Genomic DNA, 23223 nt, shown 5'->3' with positions numbered 1-23223 from the left:
CTTTTAACCTAGAGAGTTTTTGGAGAGGGTCTTGTCTGGAGCCGTCACCTGGATCAATTGATTTGAAGCGAAGAATTGTGGAAGAGATAATTCCTTAAAGGAATTGTTGGGTTTTTGTTTTAGGATTCAATATCTTGAGTTTACTGCTGAATATGAATTCTATTGTAATGACTCCTTGGAATTATAATTGTGTTTTCAATTCCATGATATTCTAAGCTTCTTTTGTGGGAATATGATGAAACCCTAGGTAGCTAATATGATGATTGTCGCCATGTTATAGGATTAATAGATGTGTTGATGATTCATGATTGCAATTCCTATAATTTCAATTTTAATTCTTAATTGGTTATAATTGTTAGAAACACTATTGATACGGGAGTTGATATAGTGTTTGTTAGGAATTCTTGATTAGACTAATTAGTTAAATGCGATAGCTGCGTTAATTAGTTTAATTAGAGATTATCCAGGGATTAATGCAATGTTTCTAGTTAGTTATTCGCTAAGACATTAGGGATAATTAATTTAGGGCATTAGACAATCATAGCACTGGAAGGTGTATGATTATAATTTAGAGTCCACTATTAATTAGAGATGCGGGAGCTGATTGATTAATTAGAGGTTTAAGACTTTAATTTTAAAGGCTTGATAAACTCACTTGAATAATCACATAGCTATCAGTCTATATAACATGATGGCAATCTGATTAGTGAAACTAGGGTGGATTCTGTTTTTCCCACTTTCAATTGATATATTTTCGTACAATTCTCTTTCTGCTCTTTGTGACGATTTAGGTTGATTAGTAGTTAATTAGTTAATTCTCTTAATTTGATTGCTTAGATAATAATAGAATCTAATATAGGTTTAGTACTTAATTAATCCTTGTGGGATCGACACTCTATTCATCACTATATTACTTGATCTGACCCAGTACACTTGCTGGTAGAATTTGAGCTTATTTTTATATATATTTGCAAAGGGATCAAGTTTTTGGCGCCGTTGCCGGGGATTAACTTAATATTAGACCACCTTTAGTTCTATTGTTAATTTAGGCGCACTTTACTGTGTGTTTATTTCTTGTTCTCTTTGCAGGTATTCTATGCGCAGGAGTAGAAGTGCTGAACTTCTACCATTAGATCCTGAGATAGAGCGCACCTTGCATCGGTTGAGAAGAGAGAACAGAAGAAGGGAAGAATTGCAGGTAGTTGAGATGGCAGATGATGACATCAACCGCCAAATACAGGGTGCTGCCAGAGCACTTCGAGACTATGCAGTACCTACTATTATGGGTTCTGCGATCAGAAGGCCCACTATTCCAGCTAATAACTTTGAACTGAAGCCAGCACTCATCCAGATGGTTCAATCAAATCAGTTTGGAGGATATCCCAACGAGAGTCCTGATGAGCATATTGCAGGATTCCTCCAATACTGTAACACGGTAAAGATGAATAATGTCACTGATGATGTTATTAGATTACAGCTTTTTCCTTTCTCGCTTAGGGATAAAGCGAGAGCCTGGTTCAATTCACTGCCACAAGAGTCCATCACCACCTGGGCCGACCTTTCATCTAAGTTTCTCAGGAGATTTTTCCCACCAGCTAGGACTGCAAGATTGAGGAACGAAATCACTAACTTCACCAAGTTCAATGGTGAATCACTTTATGAGGCATGGGAGAGATTCAAGGAGGCAATCAGAAAGTGCCCACATCACGGATTGCCAGATAATCTCCTAATTGAGGTCTTCTATCTTAGCCTGGATGATACATTGAGGTCTCTAATAGATGCTGCAGCAGGAGGCGCACTGATGGGTAAGAATTATGATGAAGCAAATGCTTTGATAGAAGAGATGGCCTCCAGTGCACATAATTGGCAGAATGAAAGAAGTAAATCAAGAGTGGCATCAGTCAATGACATGGACACTATTGCTAATTTGACAACCCAGATTTCAGCTCTCACTACCCAGGTAAGTAAACTCACCTCAGCACATTCTTTTAATACTAATCAGGTTGCTTTTTGTGAGTTGTGTTCAGGACCACATTCGACTCTTGAATGCATGTCTGGAAATCCCTCGGCTTCACCCAATGGAGAGCAAGTGAACTTTGTCAACAACTTCCAACGGAGTAATCAAGGGCCTTATTCGAACACTTACAATCCCGGGTGGCGTAATCATCCTAATTTCTCATGGAGGAATGAGAATAATGCACTTAAACCGCCACCTGGATTCCAAAAGCAAGGCCCTGCTCAGAATGCTCCACCTCAGCAAAGTCAGTCGAGAATGGAAGAGCTCATGTTGAGCTATATGCAAAAGACTGACACCATGCTACAGAATCAACAAGCCACTATTCGAAACCTAGAGGGTCAAATTAGTCAGATTTCTCAGCAATTGAGTAATAGACCATCAGGGTCTTTACCCAGCAACACTGAAGAGAACCCCAAGGGTGTCAATGCTATAATGCTGAGGAGTGGCAAGGAATTGGAAATAGTCAATAGAAAAGCTCAAACTCAGGAGGAGAGTCCGGAGAAAGACAAAGGTAAGCAAAAGGTGGAGGAACCAAGGCAGAAGTCACTAGGGGTGAAACCGTATGTTCCTCCTGTCCCTTTTCCAGGAAGATTGAAGCAACAACAGTTGGACGCCCAATTTGCTAAATTCCTAGATGTTTTTAAAAAGCTGCAAATCAACATTCCATTTGCAGAAGCACTCCAGCAGATGCCTTCATATGCTAGATTCATGAAGGATCTGCTCACTAAAAAGAGGAAGTTTGATGGGAGTGAGCCTGTGATGCTTACAGGAGAGTGTTCTATGATTCTCCAAAATGACTTGCCTAACTTACCACGCAAACAAAGAGATCAGGGGAGTTTCACTGTTCCTTGTACTATAGGGAATTTTCATTTTGAGAACGTTCTTATCGATTCAGGTGCAAGTATAAATTTAATGCCTCTGTCTATTTTCAGGAAACTTAGACTTGGAGAATGCAAGAAAACTCATATTACCTTGCAACTTGCTGACAGGAGTATCAAATATCCAAAGGGTATTGTTGAGAATGTCCTGGTGAAGGTAAACAAATTTATATTTCCAGTCGACTTCATAGTCTTGGAGATGGAGGAGGACAGAGAGGTGCCCATGATCCTTGGCAGACCGTTCCTTGCGACAGGTAAAGCATTAATAGATGTGGAACAAGGTAAGCTCACTTTAAGAGTTATGAATGAACAAATAACTTTTAATGTTTATGACGCCATAAAGAAATTTGATGATGGCAAATCATGTTACACCATTGATATTATTGATGAGCTTATCTCTGAGTCTGTGGAGGAGAAAGCAGGTGTGGATACAATGGAATCAGTCCTTAGGGATCTGGACGATTGGAGTGATGATGATGAGCATGAGGAAGAATCTGTGGAGAAGGTATCAGAAATCAAGGCTCGCTACTATGAGGAGCTGGGCACTAGTGCGACAAAACCAGTATCATCTTTGACACAGTCCCCGGTGCTAGAACTTAAACCATTGCCTAGCCATTTAAAATATGCCTATCTTGGAATAGATGATACTTTGCCAATAATTATCTCTTCTTCCTTGACAGGTGATCAGGAGCAACAGCTCCTAAGCGTGCTGAGAGAGCACAAGGAGGCAATAGGATGGACTATTGCAGATATCAAAGGGATCAGCCCTTTGATTTGCACTCACAGGATAATGTTGGAAGCTGAGTGCAAACCCATAGTGCAACCACAGAGGCGACTTAACCCAACTCTCAAAGAGGTAGTGAAGAAAGAAGTGCTTAAACTGTTGGATGCAGGTATTATCTATCCTATCTCAGATAGTAAATGGGTTAGTCCTGTTCAAGTAGTGCCCAAAAAGGGTGGTATGACTGTGGTTAAAAATGAGGTCAATAAATTAATCCCGACTCGTACTGTGACTGGGTGGAGAGTTTGTATAGATTACAGGAAACTAAATGATGCTACCCGTAAAGACCATTTCCCCCTCCCCTTCATTGATCAGATGCTAGAAAAACTTGCAGGGCATGATTATTATTGTTTTCTAGATGGTTATTCTGGTTACAATCAGATTCATATAGCACCCGAGGACCAGGAGAAAACCACATTTACTTGTCCTTATGGCACTTTTGCCTTTAGGAGAATGCCTTTCGGTCTCTGTAATGCACCTGCCACTTTCCAGAGGTGCATGATGTCTATATTTTCTGACATGTTAGAGAATTTTATTGAAATATTTATGGATGATTTCTCTGTTTTTGGGAAGTCATTTGAATCTTGTCTGACAAATTTAGGCTGTGTGCTTAAAAGATGTAAGGAGACTAATCTGCTTCTGAACTGGGAGAAATGTCATTTTATGGTAAGAGAGGGTATAGTCTTAGGTCACAAGGTGTCAAAGAAAGGGATTGAAGTTGATCGAGCAAAAGTGGAGATAATAGAGAAGTTGCCACCACCCACTTCAACAAAAGGAGTAAGGAGCTTCTTAGGACATGCTGGCTTCTACAGGAGATTTATCAAGGACTTTTCTAAAATCTCTAGACCTCTTTGTAATTTACTTGAAAAAGATTCTGCTTTTGTTTTTAATGACAATTGTTTGCAGGCATTCAATTTATTGAAGGAGAAACTCACTTCTGCACCAGTGATCGTTGCACCTAATTGGGAGCTTCCGTTTGAGCTGATGTGTGATGCCAGCGACTATGCTGTAGGAGCAGTACTTGGGCAAAGGAGAGGTAAGGTATTTCATGCAATATACTATGCTAGTAGAACTTTAAATGAGGCCCAAAAGAACTATGCCACAACTGAAAAGGAGCTTTTAGCAGTCATATTTGCATGTGACAAGTTTCGGCCTTATCTGATAGGTTCTAAGATCATAGTATACACAGACCATGCTGCCCTGAAATATTTGTTTGCCAAAGCTGATGCTAAACCTAGGCTAATTCGTTGGATTCTACTGCTACAAGAATTTGACCTGGAAATTAGAGACACAAAGGGAACTGAAAATGTAGTGGCTGATCACTTATCCCGTTTGGAATCTGATTGTTTAGATTCACCCATTAATGAAAAGTTCCCTGATGAACAATTGCATGTAGCAGAAATCCAAGGATTACCTTGGTATGCTGATATAGTCAATTACATGGTTAGCAACATCACACCATATGGTTTGTCATCTCAACAGAAAAAGAAATTTTTGCATGATGTGAAATACTATTTTTGGGATGAACCATATCTGTTTAAATATTGTGCTGACCAAGTAATTAGACGCTGTGTGCCTGAAACTGAACAACTTAGCATAATACAACACTGTCATTCTAAGGAAGCAGGAGGCCACTTTGGTGTGGAAAGAACTGCAACTAAGATCTTATCTTGTGGATTTTATTGGCCTAGAGTATTTCATGATTGCAAGAATTACATTATGTCTTGTGCTCCATGCCAAAGAACTGGCAATATTTCTAGGAGACATGAAGTACCACAAAATAGCATTCTTGTAATTGAGCTTTTTGATGTGTGGGGAATAGACTTTATGGGTCCTTTTCCCTCTTCTTTTTCAAATAAATATATTCTTGTGGCTGTTGATTATGTTTCAAAATGGGTAGAAGCAGTTGCTCTACAAAGTAATGATGCCAGAGTTGTAATCAGATTTTTGAAAAAGAACATCTTTTCAAGATTTGGGGTACCTAGAGCCATTATAAGTGATGGGGGATCACATTTTTGCAATCGGCAATTTGAAAAATTATTATCAAAATATGGAGTTACTCATAAAATTGCCACCCCTTATCATCCACAGACTTGTGGATAGGTTGAGGTGTCCAATAGGGAAATAAAGCGTATCTTAGAGAAAACAGTCAATGCATCTAGGAAAGATTGGTCTTTAAAACTTGATGATGCATTGTGGGCTTACAGGACAGCTTTCAAAACCCCCATAGGAATGTCCCCATACAAGATTGTTTATGGTAAATCATGTCACCTACCAGTAGAGCTTGAGCACAAAGCATATTGGGCCATAAAATACCTTAACTTTGATTTACAAGCTGCAGGTGAAAAGAGATTGCTCCAATTGAATCAGATGGCTGAGATGAGAGAGGAAGCATATGAAAATGCTAGGATATACAAGGAGCGAGCCAAGCGATGGCATGATAGGAACATCCTAAAGCGAGAGTTTTTGCCTGGTCAGAAAGTCCTATTATACAACTCTCGCTTGAAGTTGTTCCCAGGTAAGTTAAAATCTCGATGGTCTGGACCATTTGTTATTTCTAATGTTTTTCCCTATGGTGCAGTTGAGCTGAAGTCAGAAGATGACCGCACTTTTAAAGTAAACGGTCATCTTCTCAAGCATTACTTTGAAGGGGAAAATATTGATGGTGATGCCACTACGGTGGATCTAGCAAATTCGGTTGAAGAATTGGAAAAGTCGAACTAGCGACTATAAACTAAGTGCTTCATGGGAGGCAGCCCATGTCTGAGAGCTAAAGTCCCTGTTGGCTCTCAATTCTTTTGCTTCATTTGTTTTATTTTGATTTGCTGTTGGTTTGTACTTTATCAAGCACCCACTCATTGGGTAGACTTGGGATATTTGCTATTTGATTGTTTTAGTTAAGATGGATTATCTGCTATTTTTGTTCTTTTTGTTGTTTTCTTTTGTTTTTGAAGCCAGGGTGGATAACAACTGCTGACTCTCTCTATTGCTATACCAGTTGGAACTCCAATTGCTTCAACTTAATTTTTCGAAACCGGGGAAGTACTAGTATCTCTTTTTCTCTTATGTTCTTTATTTTTATTTTCGTTTTACTAGAGCTACATTAGGAACAGTGAGGACACTGTTTAATCTAAGTGTGGGGAAGGGAGATACTAAACAGATGGAGTATAAAATTGAGTATAGTGTTGATGTCTGAATTCTGTGATTTAATTTGTTACTCATGACATCTGATGCCTGTCTTTGTTGATAAATAGTTATACTTCCCTGTCACCTTGAATTATAATTGTCCTTAAGTTATCTGGCAATTGTTAGGCCAAATTCTTTTTTTTTTTTTAATTTTTTTTAATTATTGAAATCTAGAGATTGTACGAAGAATACTGTTGATAGCATTTGTTCAGGAATTGTTTGAAAAAAATTGACTCACTTAGGCGCCCTACTCACCACTGTTGTGATTTTTGTACTTAGTTAAAATTAATTAGTCAAATCTTTAGAAATCAAATTTACCTAGTTTTTAGCCCTAGAGTTTGAAGTTTAAGAGTCGGTCAAGTCCTTAAGTGAAAAATAAACAGGTCTACTTCTAAGCAAAGTTAGTTAGTATATCCTCTTTTTAATTATTCTAATAGCACTTTAACATTTAGTGAAAGAGGTAGAAGAAGCTTTGTACTTAGTGATTCCTATAAAAGAAGTCTGAAAAGTGTTAGTGAGCATTCAAAAAAAAAAAAGCAAGCATAGCCTTTACTCCAATGACTCAAGAATTGAGTTATGAGTATCCTAACTTGAATGTTAGAGTGATGAAGAGTTCGTAGGGGTCCCTTTAAAACCCGGTCACTTGGGTGATGAGCCCGGGATGTGCCGACTCAATGAACTCACTATAACGAGAAGAGCGGAAAGGCACAAGTTCAAACAAAAATTGGACTTGAAAAAAAAAAAAAAAAATTTGCTTCTTAAACAGAAAGGAAAAATTGAATGCAAAAACAAAAAAATAAATTAAGACTTGTAATAAAAAGGAAGAAAACCTAGGGACGAAGCAGATACCATATGCTTTCACTACCTTGTTGACTTGCTTAGAGGGAAAATTAGAGGGATTATATGCCTGCTAACAGCTATGAAGTTTAAATGTGTATTTTTCCTTATAGGACTGAGTATTTACTTTTGAAATAGAAATCTTAGGCTAAACGCTTGGATTAAAATTTGCTTTCTCTAGATTAGCTGGTTAATTTCAACTGTAGTACTCTGATCACATGTTTCCAGTTTGGTTTGAGCAGTGGGCACCACAAAATAACGAGTAATAAATTATGAGATATCAAATGCTTAAATCAGTGAATATGAAAATTTGTACTCTCTCTGATAGATTTCTTTCCTTGGTCTTATTTATTTTGCTTGAGGACAAGCAAAAGTTCAAGTGTGGGGAAGTTGATAAGGGCATATTATACTCATATTTTATTGTGCAATTCATGTTAAATTATTATTAATTTTATAGAAATTATAAGAAGTCGGTGCTTAATTATGTGTAATTTGATATTGTAGGTCTTTGAGGACTTAGATGGAATTACGAGCAATATTGAGGAGTTTTGCGCAATTTGGAGCCAGCATATATCTTTCGGAAATCTTTTTTTTGTTGTGGATATAAATACTCCTCATAACAAGATTAGGAAACCCTAGGGGGGGAGCCATCTTTCACCATTCTTTTAACCTAGAGAGTTTTTGGAGAGGGTCTTGTCTGGAGCCGTCACCTGGATCAATTGATTTGAAGCGAAGAATTGTGGAAGAGATAATTCCTTAAAGGAATTGTTGGGTTTTTGTTTTAGGATTCAATATCTTGAGTTTACTGCTGAATATGAATTCTATTGCAATGACTCCTTGGAATTATAATTGTGTTTTCAATTCCATGATATTCTAAGCTTCTTTTGTGGGAATATGATGAAACCCTAGGTAGCTAATATGATGATTGTCGCCATGTTATAGGATTAATAGATGTGTTGATGATTCATGATTGCAATTCCTATAATTTCAATTTTAATTCTTAATTGGTTATAATTGTTAGAAACACTATTGATACGGGAGTTGATATAGTGTTTGTTAGGAATTCTTGATTAGACTAATTAGTTAAATGCGATAGCTGCGTTAATTAGTTTAATTAGAGATTATCCAGGGATTAATGCAATGTTTCTAGTTAGTTATTCGCTAAGACATTAGGGATAATTAATTTAGGGCATTAGACAATCATAGCACTGGAAGGTGTATGATTATAATTTAGAGTCCACTATTAATTAGAGATGCGGGAGCTGATTGATTAATTAGAGGTTTAAGACTTTAATTTTAAAGGCTTGATAAACTCACTTGAATAATCACATAGCTATCAGTCTATATAACATGATGGCAATCTGATTAGTGAAACTAGGGTGGATTCTGTTTTTCCCACTTTCAATTGATATATTTTCGTACAATTCTCTTTCTGCTCTTTGTGACGATTTAGGTTGATTAGTAGTTAATTAGTTAATTCTCTTAATTTGATTGCTTAGATAATAATAGAATCTAATATAGGTTTAGTACTTAATTAATCCTTGTGGGATCGACACTCTATTCATCACTATATTACTTGATCTGACCCAGTACACTTGCTGGTAGAATTTGAGCTTATTTTTATATATATTTGCAAAGGGATCACATTTGGAAGTGTTTGCCTTGAATGTCTTTGCAAAGGCTGATAAACAAGATCGTGCTGGGCGAGCTGACTTGTATGATGCATTCTCTTCCTGATAATATATATTTAGTTTTCTTTAGAAATTTATTTGTTGGCTTCTTGCTTTTCAAGAATTTTGTGTCCCCCACCTTGGAGATTGTAGCTTCTAGTGGACGCCCTTTTTGCTGCCAAACCTATCTGAATCATCTTTGCATGCTAGGCTTTATGAGATCGGCTTGATATATGCATAATTATGGGACATCCATAGAGATCCTCTATACATCGGGATCACACAATGATGTAGTCTCTTGCATAATGTATTTTTCAATTATGTCGGGTTGGACGCTATCCCACTATGAACTTGGCTTTAGAATTATGTTATATAACAAAGGGAGGGGGAACTGAGTAAACAATTCAATAATTGTTGGTACAACCCAAGTTTTTGATGTTATCTAAGATCACGAATAAACCTTATCTTGGGAACTATTCATCTTTCCACATTCAGTTCCTCCCTTTTTATCTTCTCTGGAAGTGCAGCTATTGTGTATGATTCTGAAATGTTTTAAATGCATACTTGTGACAGGAATACTGTGAAAACGTTTTACGCTGCGAGCATCTTCTTTGAGATTCTCAACCAATTTGGTCCCCTTCAGCCTGATGTGCATTGATTCTTGTTTTTTGCATAATACTGTCTTCGGGACAGAACTATCAGATGGCAACCTCTTGAGATTTTTTGGATGCATGCAAATAATTTTGTCAGTTCTACTTTATGAATCAAATCGTCAAGGTTTTTTCTTTTCATACAGCTTGAGCAGAAACAGAAGTATGCAGCTTAGAAAGCAGCAGATATAAGAAAGGCTTTGAAGGAAGGAAGGAAGCCCGTCCCTGGGCCTCCTGCTGGTGAAGATGATCTGTCCGTGCCGCCGAGTACACTTGGTGGATCTTATGTATGTTTCCTGTATCTAGTTCCTTGTTTAGCCTTATTGGTTCTATTGCCCGCCTATTTGATGTTTAAACTACCATTTTTATTGAACCAAGAAATAATCAGAGGTTGATATCGTTTACGACTGTTAATTCACTTTGCAGGACCTTGGTGTGAATCCTGCACCGGAGCCTGACCTGTCACCTCGGCCTCATGAGAGAATAGGGCGTCAACATTCTGCCAACATTTTGGGATCTCCACCACCCCGCCCTTCTTCCAGTTATCCTTCTCACGACTTTCATGCCCATCCTCCTCCTCCAAACACAAAACCAAGATCTCCTCCGCTCCACTCTTCCTCCAGTTATCCTTCCCAAGACCTTCATGCTCCTCATCCTCCAAACACACTGCCAGAAGCAGGAGCCCCTCGTCGCTTACTACTGTAAGGCCTTGAAAACCCTTCATCCAAGAGTCCCTTGTATTCATTTGGAGAGAAGAAGCTACAGAAACAGGTCATGTAATATGACAGAATTGGAAGGTAATTATTGCTTAAATCATTTGTTGGATGTTCCGACTGATATGAATCTCTACTTAGTTCTTAATGTCTGTATTGATCTCATGCCACTTAGCTCCCTCCGTTAATAAAACATTGTGTAGTCCTGCGGACCTTTGAACTGTCAGTGACATGAATAGGGCCTGCTGGGTGGAAAATCATTTCCGGAATATGTTTTCATGGACTTGCTAAAGAGGCACGCCTATAAGACTGCTTGTTTCGAGGTCTAACTGTATCTGGTTTTTTAACATCATAAACTCGTGCCGATCCCTTGAACACGTGATTATGATCTAATCGACAGGCGGTCAGTTGAATCACACACTCCACTTTATTTTCCGATTGGCAGGTCTTCCTGGAGGAAAATGCCCCATGGGAAGTAATCCTTTTATTTGAGCGAATATTTGTGCATCAGCACATCCAAGACCGCAGCGGCCACTTGTCGCCGTGTCAACCACCTGTGCCTGGCGGTTGGCGACCTCATCTAGAAGTCGTGCAGTACTTGGAAGGCCCAACCTTTACTTGGCCATTTGACAACGACCGACAATATTCATCGAATTCAATTGAACGAGCTACAAGCTTGAGTCATATATATTAATACAAGGAGTGATGCGTTTTTATAACAAGCTTTCGTGCATGTCGGTAAATTACAGCGCGTGATGCGACACTGTGAGTGGTTAAGGAGATTCATAACGAGATTATCAGTAAGATTGAGCAGACACCAACGATGATGTTAACATTTTTATAAAAGGATTAATTGCGTCTTATAGTCTAACGTTTGAAGGAATTTTTAGTTTTATTTCAATCTTGATTTTTTATGTCAGATATTCCAACGTTGACATATTAATTTCATATTTATCCCGAGACTAATTTTCCGTCCAAAATTAAAGAAACAGCACACGTGGCACGTTAATTTCACATTTATCACGACACTTGTTACAAAATTAACGTGTCACATGTACAATTTCGTCAATTTTGGACGAAAAATTAGCGTTGGAATAGATGTGAGCTCTCCCCTCCCTCGTGACGGACGGTTGTCAGCTCCCAGGCTGTGCCGTGCCGTTACCATACGCACCCAATTACAACAAATAAAAAGGATCCGCCACGTCACGGGTGGCGACGGGACAATTGACGGCGACCCTACCCCTTCCCTTCGCCGTTAATGGCGATGATGATTAACTTAACACCGTTTAACTGTAGAAGGAAAATGGCAAATGGGATTTGGGGATAAACAATAATAATTACTTTGCCCGCTGCTTGCTTTTCTCATGCTGAGAGGTCCACTTTTGGCCAATCTCTCTCTCTCTCTCTCTTAACTCTCTCTGTGTCTGGAAGTGATTTTCTCTATCTGGAATTCATTCATGTCGGTATGTAAGCAATCGCTTCTTCTTGAACTCCCGTCCCAACTTTCTCTTTTTGATCGATTCCGTTATATTTTACCTGTTTTAGCTCAAATCCATTGACGGGTCTTGCTGTTTCTGCTTACAACTGTTTGTTCATGTCTGTGAAGATTTTTTTTTTTTTTTCACTTGTTCATGGTGATGCCCTGCCGCACGAATCTAGAAGCCCAGTTCGCTGTGTTGAATTGAGTGGCTTGTCTGAAGTCTGAACCTCCCCCTGTGTTCGGAGAATTTTGGTGCTGGGTTGCAATATGTGTAGAAAAGCATCTTGAGATTCCTTGTTTAGTGCGTTAGAGATAATGGGCATTGCAGATTCGCGAAGGAAATGATGTCCTTGATTGTTTTATGTTGATTAGCCATGAGGTCGTTATCAATGATTTGCGATGCAACGTGGGAGTAAGTGAAGAAAGAATTCATTTTGGGACGACAATTTGATTGTTGGTGATTCGAGATAATATTTAGATGTTACAAGTGTTAAGCTTGGAGGATAAGGTTTAATGATGTTCTTCTCCCCCACCCCCTGTCTTTCCAGATTTTCATTGAGTAGATTGCCTGTGTTTTTTATATGAGGAGAGTACAAAAGATCTAGTTGACAGCACTTAGGATATAATTTGTTTTGACTGTAATTTAACTTTAGTACCTAAAGGCCAACTTCTCTTGCAACCTGATGCAGGATCATCCCCTTCATTCAGTGAAGGTTAGCCAGAAAAGCATCATCTGATTGAGCTTGATATAGCTGCACTGTAGTCTTGATGGTTGAGGACCTTAAAGTTTGAAATGCAAATTGACTTTTTTATGCTTCTTTCTGAAGGAGGAAATTATCAAAGTGCATAGTCAAAGACTACTCTATTAGCTTTTGAAATTGAGTATCGGCATAGACTAACTGATCCTTAAAAGGTTAACTTTTTGGTCTACTCTAGGTTGGATTATCTAAGTCAGTAGTTACATGCTGTCTCTAATCATGCTCCATTGTAACCGTATTACCCCTTTACAATGATTGCTTACTTTTCAATCATTTGCCTGTTGAAAGTTCTAATCCTGTCAAAGTAGACCGTGCATTAAAAAGAGATTAAACGTAGAATTGTCCAAGGGCATTGCAGCTCAACGCAATGGTGCAATACCCTTAGTGAGGACCTTGAGTCCTGAGTTCAGTTCTGTTAAGAGGGTTGCCCATACTCATCCCCCTTGCTAGTCCTGTACTAGGGCCCATTGGCTTTTCCCTAGACAGTAAACAAGAAAGTAAAAATGATGTAAGTGTGTATTGACTTTTTTAATGAAGAATGGATAGGAGGCTGCTAGTTTAACAAACTTATTTTTGGACAGGATGTCTTATGTAATTTTTCTTTATTATCTATTCACCTGACTGCGTTGGTGAAGATGGCAAAAGTTGGCCCACCTCGGGTTTGTAGCTGTGCTGTGAAGTTCTGAATCTTGGATAATATAATAATTATTGTAGTAGAAATTTACCTTATGTTAGTCTTATCTTGGCAATCTTAGTTTGTTATGATATCAATGACGTGCTACGTGGTTCCTGCAAGGAATATGAGGAATCGTGGCAATCCATGTCCTTCCGCTGATGGAACGAAATTCATTACTTATGGCGGTATGCCAATAGAAAAAACTAGTTCTATTTTTTTCCGATATTGTAACTGTCTTGGTGACTATACCCATTAGAAAAGATAGATTATATTCTGGCAGTTACAAAATTTTCTTATCATCTTTCTTCATGATATCCTTCCTCTTGGAGTTGCATTTATTTGTTGACTTGCTTTGGCAATTACTTGTACTATGGAATCTTTCTGGGGTAATTTGTGGCCAGAACACTCTTTTCTTTGTTCATTAGTTCTGATGTAATATTTAAATTAATTTATTTCTAATGTAAATTTTATAACCCTTTTATCAAACTGTAACTAATAATGCATGATAAGCTTGGGAAATCCTTATTGCAATCGCTCATCTGTCAACGACATTACAAGCTTGGTTACCTCGTTTTGACAGGAAAAGGGTCAGCCACTTCCAAAATTTGGTGAATGGGATGTCAATGACCCTGCCTCAGCTGATGGCTTCACTGTAATCTTCAACAAAGCAAGGGATGAAAAGAAGACCGGTGGCAACACCGAGTCTCCTGGAAAGGCTGATACCCCTGTCAAGCATTCAGTGGATTCAGGCAAACCACCAAGTGTAAGTCACTCAATTCTTCCTCGAATCACAAATTGACCACCTACATGGATATACCACTGTTGCTCACTGCACTAGGTAAGACTTGTATGACACACTGTTCCAAGATTGCTGCTCTTCCCCTTAAAGACTGTATTGTATCTGAATGGTGTGTTTTCCATGTAAGTCTTGAAGTCAAAATTCACGTATAAATTTACCAGCTTCTAGGCATTGCTGGGGAACGAGTGAAAATGAAGTAACTCCACTTTTCGAGTTTCATACTCGGTTAAGACAAAGTTAGTAACTTTTTCACATAATCTCATTTTGCTGATTAATTGCTCCGTGCAGAAGAAATGGTTTTGCTGCATGCAAAACCCAGCAGCAGAAGCTTGAAGAGGCGTACTCATCCTCTTTCAAAGGTTCCTCTTTCATCTGCATGTTTATTGTCCAGTTGGCCCCACTGCTCTCTTGAGGAACAAAGAACATAGGAAGTGTAGAGCATCATGATCTCTATCTCTGGGATTGTTTCACTGTGCTGTAAAACCCCCGAGTCATGGGGGATGAAGTAAGTTGACGACAGACATATATACGATTCTTATTAAGCCTATTATGTATTATCCTGTTGGATGGTCTGTTAATTCCAAGGATGTCCTCTCTCTCTCCTCTCTGTTGTGTAGACCTTTTTCTGATAATTGAACAACTGTCTAAACTGTAAGTATCAGGAAAACAGAGGGCCTTCGTGACGAAAAGTCGGAACAAATATGACGAATACGGACCAAGATGTCAAATCACTAAAAGAATCTTTTCTATTAAGCCCCTCAGCATTTTAGGAAGACGGTCAGATGACCAACTAATGCATCAAATGAGATGTTCCAAGATCTTCCCCAATTGTGTATTTAACTACTCAATGAAGGGCAGCTAATCTTAAACTCGGGATATCCCGAGCTTTCTGTTGAACAGGCGGCGAAGGAGGTAAACTTGGAGAACGCACGCTCCAATGAGTGCAACCGACTCGAACACAGCCTTGTGAATCGCCCTTCTGCTCATTGCATCGTTAACTGCATTCAGAAAAGCATGGTCATTGTTAACGTATATAAATTGTATGGTGACAACAGTAATCCGTGCAAGAAAGATTGCTCTGTCTGGTGGCAACATACCAAAAGAAAGTTCATAAGTATGATAACTTTTTGTTGCCTTCTTTAAGAAAATTGAAGAAAACCGGAACGTAGGCTCAATTTTCACACAGCATGCAAGAAATCCGGAACTGTTCTCCAGAGTCAGTAATTAGTGACAATACTGTGACTGATAAAGAAAATGATAAGGAAAAAATGCATTGAAAAATTGATTTAGCAGCAGAAAATTCATTTTTCAGGCAATCACAAGAGAAATAATAGATCGAAAGAGTGACCTTCTCAAGGGAACAACTCCATCAATCTCAGCGTAATCCTACTAGTACATGAAACTCTTGTCATTAGTATCATCAAATCTCAAGATGCCAAAGGAAAAGCATTTATACTGCATTCAACTTCAAGCAAATAAAAAACGGATTCCATAGCACCAACAGGAAACATATTTTGCTTTCTTTCCAACGGATCAGTATACACCACGGGGCAGTTTATGAGAAAATGGAAAGATACCGATTGATTGCCGCTCTGTCTGGGCTCTAAGCCAGTGTTGCTCGAACTGAATGTTGAAGAGGGCATCTTGCAACTTCTCTATCTGCTCCATCAGGGGGTTGAAATGCTCTGAGAAAACAAAAATATTTACGCATTAACATATTCCTTCATTTATGATATAACCATTATTTATTGATCAGAAATACAAGTTTTCCAAGGCAACAGGTTGCAAAGGGATACATTATCGAAAAGAAAAGGGTCGCACCATCTTTAGCATGTTGCTCATAATATGTAAAATGACCAACGTGGACATCAAAATCAATTGTCTCATGATAGGGAGACTTGTTGGTGAAACAAAAGCGATGTAGTCCCTTTGTTTGCGCCACGAATTCGAATTTCTCGCTTGTCTTGTCATGAAAGTCTTGAATCTGATTGCCAACAGGTCCTTTTACCTGTTTTTTTTTTAATAGATTCAACAGGTAGTGAGCTTTTCTAGACAGAAAGTTCTCTCATCAGAGAGTTCATTAGGAGGAAAATAGCATTGCGAAAAAAGAACTTTTATCTCCACCTTTCAACTTTTTACCGACTCACTGCAAAAAATATTTATGATACCGCAATAACCATACTTTGATCAGGGTTTGAGTCTAAAGTACATCATCATGCAGTGTTTAACTAAGCAATCAGTAACAAGGATCAAGAATTTTCAATGAAGAAATCAGCAAACTGCACAATTGACTCACACTTCTCAACCAAATTCAGAGTTCTCACTGCCAAATTTGTAACGAACTTTTTATCAGTCTTATCATTCACATACAAAGCAAACAAATAAAATCGATCTTATATTATTATTTTTAAAAGATAGCAATAGGAAAAATGCTGTGAAGTTACTTACCACAAGATCGACACCCTCTGGACTATACCGCCAAGTTGAGTTGTACTTCACCACCACAAAAGAGACGTGAACCGTATCCCCATCATACTCGACGTTGTGAGAGACACATTCTTCCCTGTCTATTACAAATCTAATACCCGAAACCGCTTGGAGGCTCGAAAATACCATGAGCCCCACAGCAAAAACTGAGGCCAGCCAACCGAAACTCATCTGCAAGCTCCACAAATTTATATGTTAAACGAAATTCAGCTATACACAAGTTCACAAGAAGCCCAAATTCACAAGTTCTACGACTAAAATTCTGTCAACATTAAATAGAAAAGATTGGATCTCTTTCCAATTGCTTAGCACCCAGATAAACCACTTTGACATTGGTACAGCCGAAGGGGGAAAAATTCGATATTTGCGACTACCCAAAAAAAATAATAATAATAATATTTGTATCATGCTTGGTCGAATTCTGCAGGGGGAGGACAGAGAGCATTGATACGATCGCCGCCGAGAAATCAAACGAAAACCCTTAAAGGCGAAAAGGGCAACAGGAACGATCATTACCTTGGAAGTTGATAGCTCTGATAAGCTCCCGGGAGCGGCGATAGCCTATCGAAAGGTGGTACGAAGAACAGAGCAGAAGGAATGAAGGTTTTGTTTTTGTCTGTGTCGTATGGGGGAAGAGGTTTTGATTTGGGTCCACGAAGGAGGGTTAGATCCTCTGCAGTCGGTTCCACAGGAATCGTTTGTGCTCCGTAATCAGCCACTCTGGTCCTCTGTTACTTTTGCCCCCAAAGTTTGTTTTCTGTTTAATTTGCTCCCCATATCTTAGGTCCTCTGACTTTGCCTCCTAATTTATTTTTTGGAACCTCGCATTTTTCAAAATTACCTGCACTAAAAGCTATCAGTAGAAGCTATCATAGATTCATAATGACTACACTTCACAAGGACTATGGCAATTTCGATCCCACTCTTATTAAGGTTTTCTTTTTATCGTAACGAACAAAATTGAGACAATCCAAAAATTTTCAATTGGAAAAAGCGAATGTCATGAAAATCTACAAGGACAAAATTAAGATGGGCCTCAAACTGCAAGGGCATGAAATAAATCAAGCTTTTCTTTCCATAATTTTATTGGTCAAATGTTTAGATTTTGGAAAAAGGATACCAATCAACTTAACACGTGGAGGAATTTAATAAAATTCTTTCACTAGGGAATATTGGTTCTTATTGCTGTAAAGCTTACTCAACATACTGGGCCGGTTGCCACAATTAGGCGTTAGCGTGGGCCTCCAATGGGCCTAGTCCTTCCATGTACATGCCCAAAAGAGTTCGAGCTGTGAGGAAAGGATCTTAGTGTAGTGACACCAACGGGACTTAGGTGCCTCTTTATTTGTTTTATTTTCTCTCTTTATACTAGACATATGTACCTCTCTTATTACCTATAAAAAAAATTAAAACAAAAAAACAAAAAAAAAAGGTTCGAGCTGTCCATGACCGTGGTTCTGCCTACCCTCGGACTGCCAATAAATTCACGGCTCCAGTGAAAAATAATGCCATAACTGACGAAAAGAAGTGAAGAAATGTAGGAGGACTTATTAATAAGTTTGGGAATCTCAACTCCCGGTACAAAAATTCTTCAGAGAATTTTCAGAAAAAGAAAGGACTAATGCACAATTACAGCAAAATATGCTTAGTACAAGAATGCAAAACAAGTGCACACAGAGACAGCCAAGACAACGGATGTCACCGTCGTAGGAATTGGCATTTTCCCTGCATCCTTCCTAATGAACATTCCTTGGTAGAGTGGGAAATTGATCAAAACCAACACCCCGCAAAGGACGCCCTGGAGGAACATCGAGCCGGAGTAATTGACCACGGAATCGGTAGACATCATGACCAGTCTGATCCCAAAGCCCAGAAGGCAGGTCAGGTTGAGCAGGGCAAGCGTCGAGATCAGGGTGAACATGGGAGACGTGGCCCCGAGCTCCATCACCTCAGCCTCGTATCGCCTCAACACGTCCTCGTCAGCGACCTTAGCAGTGATCACGAAAGTGGTCTTAGAAAATCCGAGGAGCTTCACGATGGTGTCAATGAGGGCAAATAGGTAGGAGCTGGTCCTCTTGTAGAGCCAGATCCTCTGTTCGTTCCACCACCCTAGGACTGTACCACCCGACTGCAGGAACTCCACCAGGCTGTAAGCGTACTTCGCAAAAATCACGTACACAAACGGCACAACCCACGGGCTTGAAATCTAAAACATGGAAAGAGAAAAATGCGAATGATCGTTTTGGTTGAAGCATCTTAACTTCGATGTTGAAACAAGAAGAGCTAAAAGAAAAATGGTACCTCTGGAAATAGAGAAGTGCCTCTCAGGAGATAAACTGAAGGGACCATTGAATAGTACAGAGTGGGAATGCAGTTAGGAACCCATAGGCAATAGGTCAGGTAGCACAGTATAAGGCCGGGGCTGATTCGTCCTGGCCCATACCTCGCCGGACCGTACTTGGAAAGCGCAATCTGGAAATCGCCCTCGGACCACCGCTTGTGCTGCACAAGCGTCTGCAGCAACGTGGTGGGAGCCAAGCCTAAGAAAGCCATCTGCTCGGGATTGTGGTACACCGCTTTCCATCCCCGGCACTTGATCGCCAGCCCCGTGATTATGTCCTCAACCGGGCACCCATATTTCAAGCCCACCTGCAATCAAACAAACATCACTGTTTTGTTCCCTCTAAGTTTAAGTATTACAGCATATCATGTCGCCGGTGCAACTATTCGGAAGCATTAATCCGAATAAATTGTTAGCACGAGTTATGATCGCAACCTCGTTTCCCCACTTTGTATTCTTCTCGTAAGTGCAACTTGCAAGAACCCTCAGTTTTTGCGGGTCGTGAATTCTTCCAATTGGCTGATCTTCTCCTCCACTCCTTCGACTTATCAATGTCGTCCTCTTCACTTCTTTGCTGTATTTCATCCCACAGAGAATGTCTCTTCTGTGAAAGCATCCGCTCCCGATGTATAGCACTCCACCATAACCATCCATGCCATGGAATTCAATCTGCAGGTAAAGAACAGCTTTAAAAATTGGATACATGAAAATCGACCAGTGACTCCGAATTTTGATTGGATACACAAAAGCTCAATATACGTAGTATTAGCAACTCACATTGTTAATTACTTGGAGCGAGCTGCCATATAGTTCGTTCTTGGTGACATTAACGAAGTTCTGAGGGAACTGCACAAATGCAATCTCATGGCCCTTTTCTTCGTCCATGAAGAAGCAGAGTGCATCCCTTATGGATTTCGAGTTGTTCGAGTACATGTCACAGTCCACATTGAGGATGATCTCTCCCCCAGTTATCACCGATGAAACTCTGATCTGCAAAAGTTCTAGGATATAGATTTATTTGATTTGAGCAGATTAATCTAAGAACAATAGTGATATAATGTGTTTTCTTTTTGGATCAACATATAACGTGTCGGGTGCATTAAGTACTTTACCAGTGAATTCATAGCTCCGGCTTTGAAGTTATGAAAATAGTCAGGTCGCTTTTCACGGGCCATGTACACTAGAGTAGGCAGCACGTTCCCTTCGTTGTCGATCGATGCTGGGTCTGTTCTATCAATTAGCATCTGGATATTAAAGAAACCTATTTGTAAGTAAGTATTATCTGAGTAATAATGTCAATGCCATGGAATCATAAAAATCATAGATATTAGGAGGCTCGAGAGCCCTTTGGCGACCTCCTTTGGGTATGGGGCTGGCCGGTGGCCAGGGAGCAACCCCACCCCCTTCCTCCCTTCTTCATCCTGCTACTTTCTTTTTATTATTATTATTATTATTCATTTATTTTCTTTTCCTTTTTCCGTTACTTGTTTTAATAAAAATTAAAAAGTGTGTTAGATTTAATGGAGAAATGGTGATTTATACTATAACATATTTTAATTAAGTTTAAAAAGTGCACTAAGAGGTGAAAATAGTGACAAAAGTGCTATTTAGTGTGATTTTCTCTATATATTATTTTCCTTTTTTAAATTTTTTTTTGCCAATCATTGAGGAAGAAAGGAGGTGTATGGGAAACAATACATACAAACCTCAATAATAGCATCGTGGTCTCGTTTAGAAGAATATGAATCCCATTGAGAGAACTCTTCATGGTCCGATCGCACTTGGTCGGGAACCCGATTGAGCTTGCACGTGGTATCTATTCGGTTCTCCATTTCTTCATATAATTTCTACTTGGTAAGAAAAAGAAATACAGATAATTGATATAAATTCCGCAAAATATATATATATATATATATATATTAAATTTTGTCTTAAAAAATTAGAACTTTTACCTTGATTGCCCGAAATTCCTCGTTTGCATGAGTTCCGATGGACTCTGGGCTGGACTTATTATTAAAGAAGGCAGCAGGGGAGGTGGGCTCCACCTTGAATTTCTTGCAAAAGGGCAGCCAGTGCTTAGCGAAGCGAGAGGCCTCCAAGAGAGCATAGTAGGTGAGCTCGGAGCCGGCATCGTCGGAGAGGTACACGCCGAGCTTCTCGGTCGGGTAATCGTACGCCATCACGGACAGCACGGTGCTTACCACCATTGCCGGCGGCTCTATTGCGGGGTCCGCCGTGCACACAAATATGTCCACCCCTGGCAGCTCATGTTCGTACCTACCAATATCGCAGATGCCACAAGAAAATCAGCATATGCCATCTACTCGTTTCAACAAAAACATACGAGATTGTACTTTATCTGCAGCTAATTCGGGAAGTGCTTTTTCACTTCCACAATAATTAAAACAAATGTACTTTATTTTTTTGTTACAAGAGAGGTTCATGAGGAAAAAATAATGAAAAACTAGCCGACCTTAGAGCAAGCCTGTCCTTGAAGGTCTGCCGATAGACGAGGTTCCACCTAGAAGCCTGGGTGAGAATCCAGTAGAACCCGAACCACAGCTCCGCCCCGAGCATGCCGACCCAAGCCCATCTCCGCCACCTACTGCTCCCGTCATCGTCATCATCGGGCAAATAGGCCAATCTGTAAACCCAAATAAGACTTATCCCAAGGAACACTGAGCCGGCAAACGCCCTGTAGAGAAACGTCCCCTTGCCTCTGCTTGTCACAAACAGGGGGGGAAGTTGCTCTTCACGATCACTTCCCATCTCTCTTCTTGGATGGCAAATGAGGGAAGTCCTAACATTAAAATTAAATATATTGTATATATATATATATATATGTGCATATTAGTTATAATATATACAGCGCCGCCAGCAGGAAGAAGAAAGTCTACTGTTATCCGATTCTATCTTGGCAGCCATATAACATATTATCCTGTCAATTATATATATTTTTTTTCTGAATACTCCGATGAATTAGATTTTGTATTGGCATATAATTGCATCAATAGGAAAATGATGGAAAAAGAATGATTACGTGCCGTCTTCCAATTGATTCTGTAGCTTTCCTTTTACCACAATTTATAGCCATTCATTTATGCATATATATATATATATATATATATATATATGAAATTAGGACTAATCGAAACTGGTTCAAACATTTCAATACTATTCCACTTAATAAGAACTTGAATTCAAGTTTTGTAATGAAAAAAATATTGAAATTGAAGAACTTTATCCTGTAATAAGTTGACCTGATTTGATTTGAATTACTTATGGACCGCTCAGATTTCGAATACCAAGAACACCCCTAAATAAAACTGTCAATGAAACTTCTGAAAAAAAAAATGGAAATCTTATGATGCAGTTTTCCGAAATAAAATAGATAACTAGAGACATGTCCATTATTTACTTTAGGCTAAGCCCAAAAAAGAAACGAGTAACTTACTTCGAAGTATTATCATTTCAATTTTCACTCCAATTGTACTGCAAACTACTTGTGAGCTCGAACGAGTTGAAAATTCTGGTAATGTTGTAGTTTATAATTCCTATTGTCAATGCACAATCTTATTTATTTATGGGCTAATAACAAAAAAAACACAAACTTTTTCACATTTTAATAATTATAGCACAAACTTTTCACATTTTAATAAATCTAGCCTCTAAATTTAATATAAGAGGAACGAGACAGACGGGATCAGGTGAAGGGTAAAAGTGAGAGTTGATTTTGTGATGTTAGAGCTCAAAGATAATAATCTTATTAAATATGGAGGGTACCAAGACTGAATTTTCAAATACTGTGCATTTGAATAGAAGTGTCACCTTTTTATACAAAATACTGACCTTTTTATACAAAATACTGTATTGTCAGGTGATAAATTATCCATGTGTAGAATCCTTTAGAATTGACATAAAAATTTAAGAGAAAAGGAGTATATTATGGT

At 38.9% G+C, this 23223-nt stretch overlaps 4 protein-coding genes, 1 long non-coding RNA gene and 1 other non-coding gene across 8 annotated transcripts; 4 read left to right on the top strand and 2 right to left on the bottom strand.

Moving 5' to 3' along the window:
* Positions 1 to 1096: 1096 nt before the first annotated feature.
* LOC116204738 lies at positions 1097 to 3161 on the top strand. The gene is made up of 3 exons (XM_031537032.1): positions 1097 to 1960; positions 2003 to 3052; positions 3150 to 3161. Exons 1-3 carry the CDS (start codon positions 1097 to 1099, stop codon positions 3159 to 3161), a joined length of 1926 nt encoding a protein of 641 aa, XP_031392892.1.
* LOC116193366 lies at positions 1607 to 1713 on the bottom strand. Its single transcript, XR_004154275.1, has one exon. It is a non-coding gene; the product is annotated as a small nucleolar RNA R71 (small nucleolar RNA).
* A 2747-nt stretch (positions 3162 to 5908) lies between the features above and the next one.
* On the top strand, positions 5909 to 6400 carry LOC116203791. Its single transcript, XM_031535762.1, has 2 exons — positions 5909 to 6194; positions 6258 to 6400. Exons 1-2 carry the CDS (start codon positions 5909 to 5911, stop codon positions 6398 to 6400), a joined length of 429 nt encoding a protein of 142 aa, XP_031391622.1.
* A 2943-nt stretch (positions 6401 to 9343) lies between these two features.
* LOC116190719 lies at positions 9344 to 11422 on the top strand. The gene is made up of 4 exons (XR_004152923.1): positions 9344 to 9414; positions 9943 to 10018; positions 10166 to 10306; positions 10446 to 11422. It is a non-coding gene; the product is annotated as an uncharacterized LOC116190719 (long non-coding RNA).
* A 617-nt stretch (positions 11423 to 12039) lies between these two features.
* LOC116190651 (protein NOI4-like) lies at positions 12040 to 15043 on the top strand. 2 transcript variants are annotated; one of them, XM_031520174.1, is made up of 3 exons: positions 12040 to 12195; positions 14227 to 14409; positions 14734 to 15043. In XM_031520174.1, exons 1-3 carry the CDS (start codon positions 12190 to 12192, stop codon positions 14776 to 14778), a joined length of 234 nt encoding a protein of 77 aa, XP_031376034.1. In that variant the 5' UTR covers positions 12040 to 12189; the 3' UTR covers positions 14779 to 15043. The 2 variants fall into 2 exon arrangements, with proteins under 2 accessions (XP_031376034.1, XP_031376033.1); XM_031520173.1 differs by lacking the exon at positions 12040 to 12195 and adding an exon at positions 13363 to 13831 and having other exon boundaries at positions 14734 to 15029.
* An 82-nt stretch (positions 15044 to 15125) lies between these two features.
* On the bottom strand, positions 15126 to 22191 carry LOC116190433 (transmembrane emp24 domain-containing protein p24beta2-like). 2 transcript variants are annotated; one of them, XM_031520124.1, is made up of 12 exons: positions 21747 to 22191; positions 21226 to 21550; positions 20980 to 21120; positions 20386 to 20517; positions 20051 to 20263; positions 19709 to 19942; positions 19234 to 19581; positions 18635 to 19138; positions 16894 to 17103; positions 16267 to 16453; positions 16023 to 16130; positions 15126 to 15443 (listed from the first exon to the last, which is right to left on the bottom strand). In XM_031520124.1, the coding sequence occupies exons 1-12, from the start codon at positions 22040 to 22042 to the stop codon at positions 15310 to 15312; spliced, it is 2832 nt and encodes a 943-aa protein (XP_031375984.1). In that variant the 5' UTR covers positions 22043 to 22191; the 3' UTR covers positions 15126 to 15309. The 2 variants fall into 2 exon arrangements, with proteins under 2 accessions (XP_031375984.1, XP_031375977.1); XM_031520117.1 differs by lacking the exons at positions 18635 to 19138; positions 19234 to 19581; positions 19709 to 19942; ... (3 more) ...; positions 21226 to 21550; positions 21747 to 22191 and adding an exon at positions 17449 to 17596.
* Positions 22192 to 23223: the final 1032 nt, after the last annotated feature.

Source organism: Punica granatum, chromosome 1 (assembly GCF_007655135.1).
Source record: "Punica granatum isolate Tunisia-2019 chromosome 1, ASM765513v2, whole genome shotgun sequence".
NCBI lineage: Eukaryota > Viridiplantae > Streptophyta > Magnoliopsida > Myrtales > Lythraceae > Punica > Punica granatum.
This window is presented reverse-complemented; position numbering and strand designations above follow the sequence as displayed.

What these genes read in the sequence shown, in the direction of transcription:
- LOC116190433 (XM_031520124.1), bottom strand. Translation starts at nt 22,042, where the DNA reads ATGGGAAGTGATCGTGAAGAGCAACTTCCCCCCCTGTTTGTGACAAGC. An exon ending in ACCACGATGCTATTATTGAG is followed by an intron (nt 20,518 to 20,979) that starts GTTTGTATGTAT and finishes TTTAATATCCAG; the next exon opens with ATGCTAATTGATAGAACAGA. An exon ending in ATACAAAGTGGGGAAACGAG is followed by an intron (nt 19,582 to 19,708) that starts GTTGCGATCATA and finishes GTTTGATTGCAG; the next exon opens with GTGGGCTTGAAATATGGGTG.
- LOC116190651 (XM_031520173.1), top strand. Translation starts at nt 13,805, where the DNA reads ATGGAACGAAATTCATTACTTATGGCG. An exon ending in GAAATTCATTACTTATGGCG is followed by an intron (nt 13,832 to 14,226) that starts GTATGCCAATAG and finishes TCGTTTTGACAG; the next exon opens with GAAAAGGGTCAGCCACTTCC. An exon ending in ATTCAGGCAAACCACCAAGT is followed by an intron (nt 14,410 to 14,733) that starts GTAAGTCACTCA and finishes TGCTCCGTGCAG; the next exon opens with AAGAAATGGTTTTGCTGCAT.
- LOC116203791 (XM_031535762.1), top strand. Translation starts at nt 5,909, where the DNA reads ATGTCCCCATACAAGATTGTTTATGGTAAATCATGTCACCTACCAGTA. An exon ending in TCGCTTGAAGTTGTTCCCAG is followed by an intron (nt 6,195 to 6,257) that starts GTAAGTTAAAAT and finishes CCTATGGTGCAG; the next exon opens with TTGAGCTGAAGTCAGAAGAT.
- LOC116204738 (XM_031537032.1), top strand. Translation starts at nt 1,097, where the DNA reads ATGCGCAGGAGTAGAAGTGCTGAACTTCTACCATTAGATCCTGAGATA. An exon ending in TTTCAGCTCTCACTACCCAG is followed by an intron (nt 1,961 to 2,002) that starts GTAAGTAAACTC and finishes AATACTAATCAG; the next exon opens with GTTGCTTTTTGTGAGTTGTG.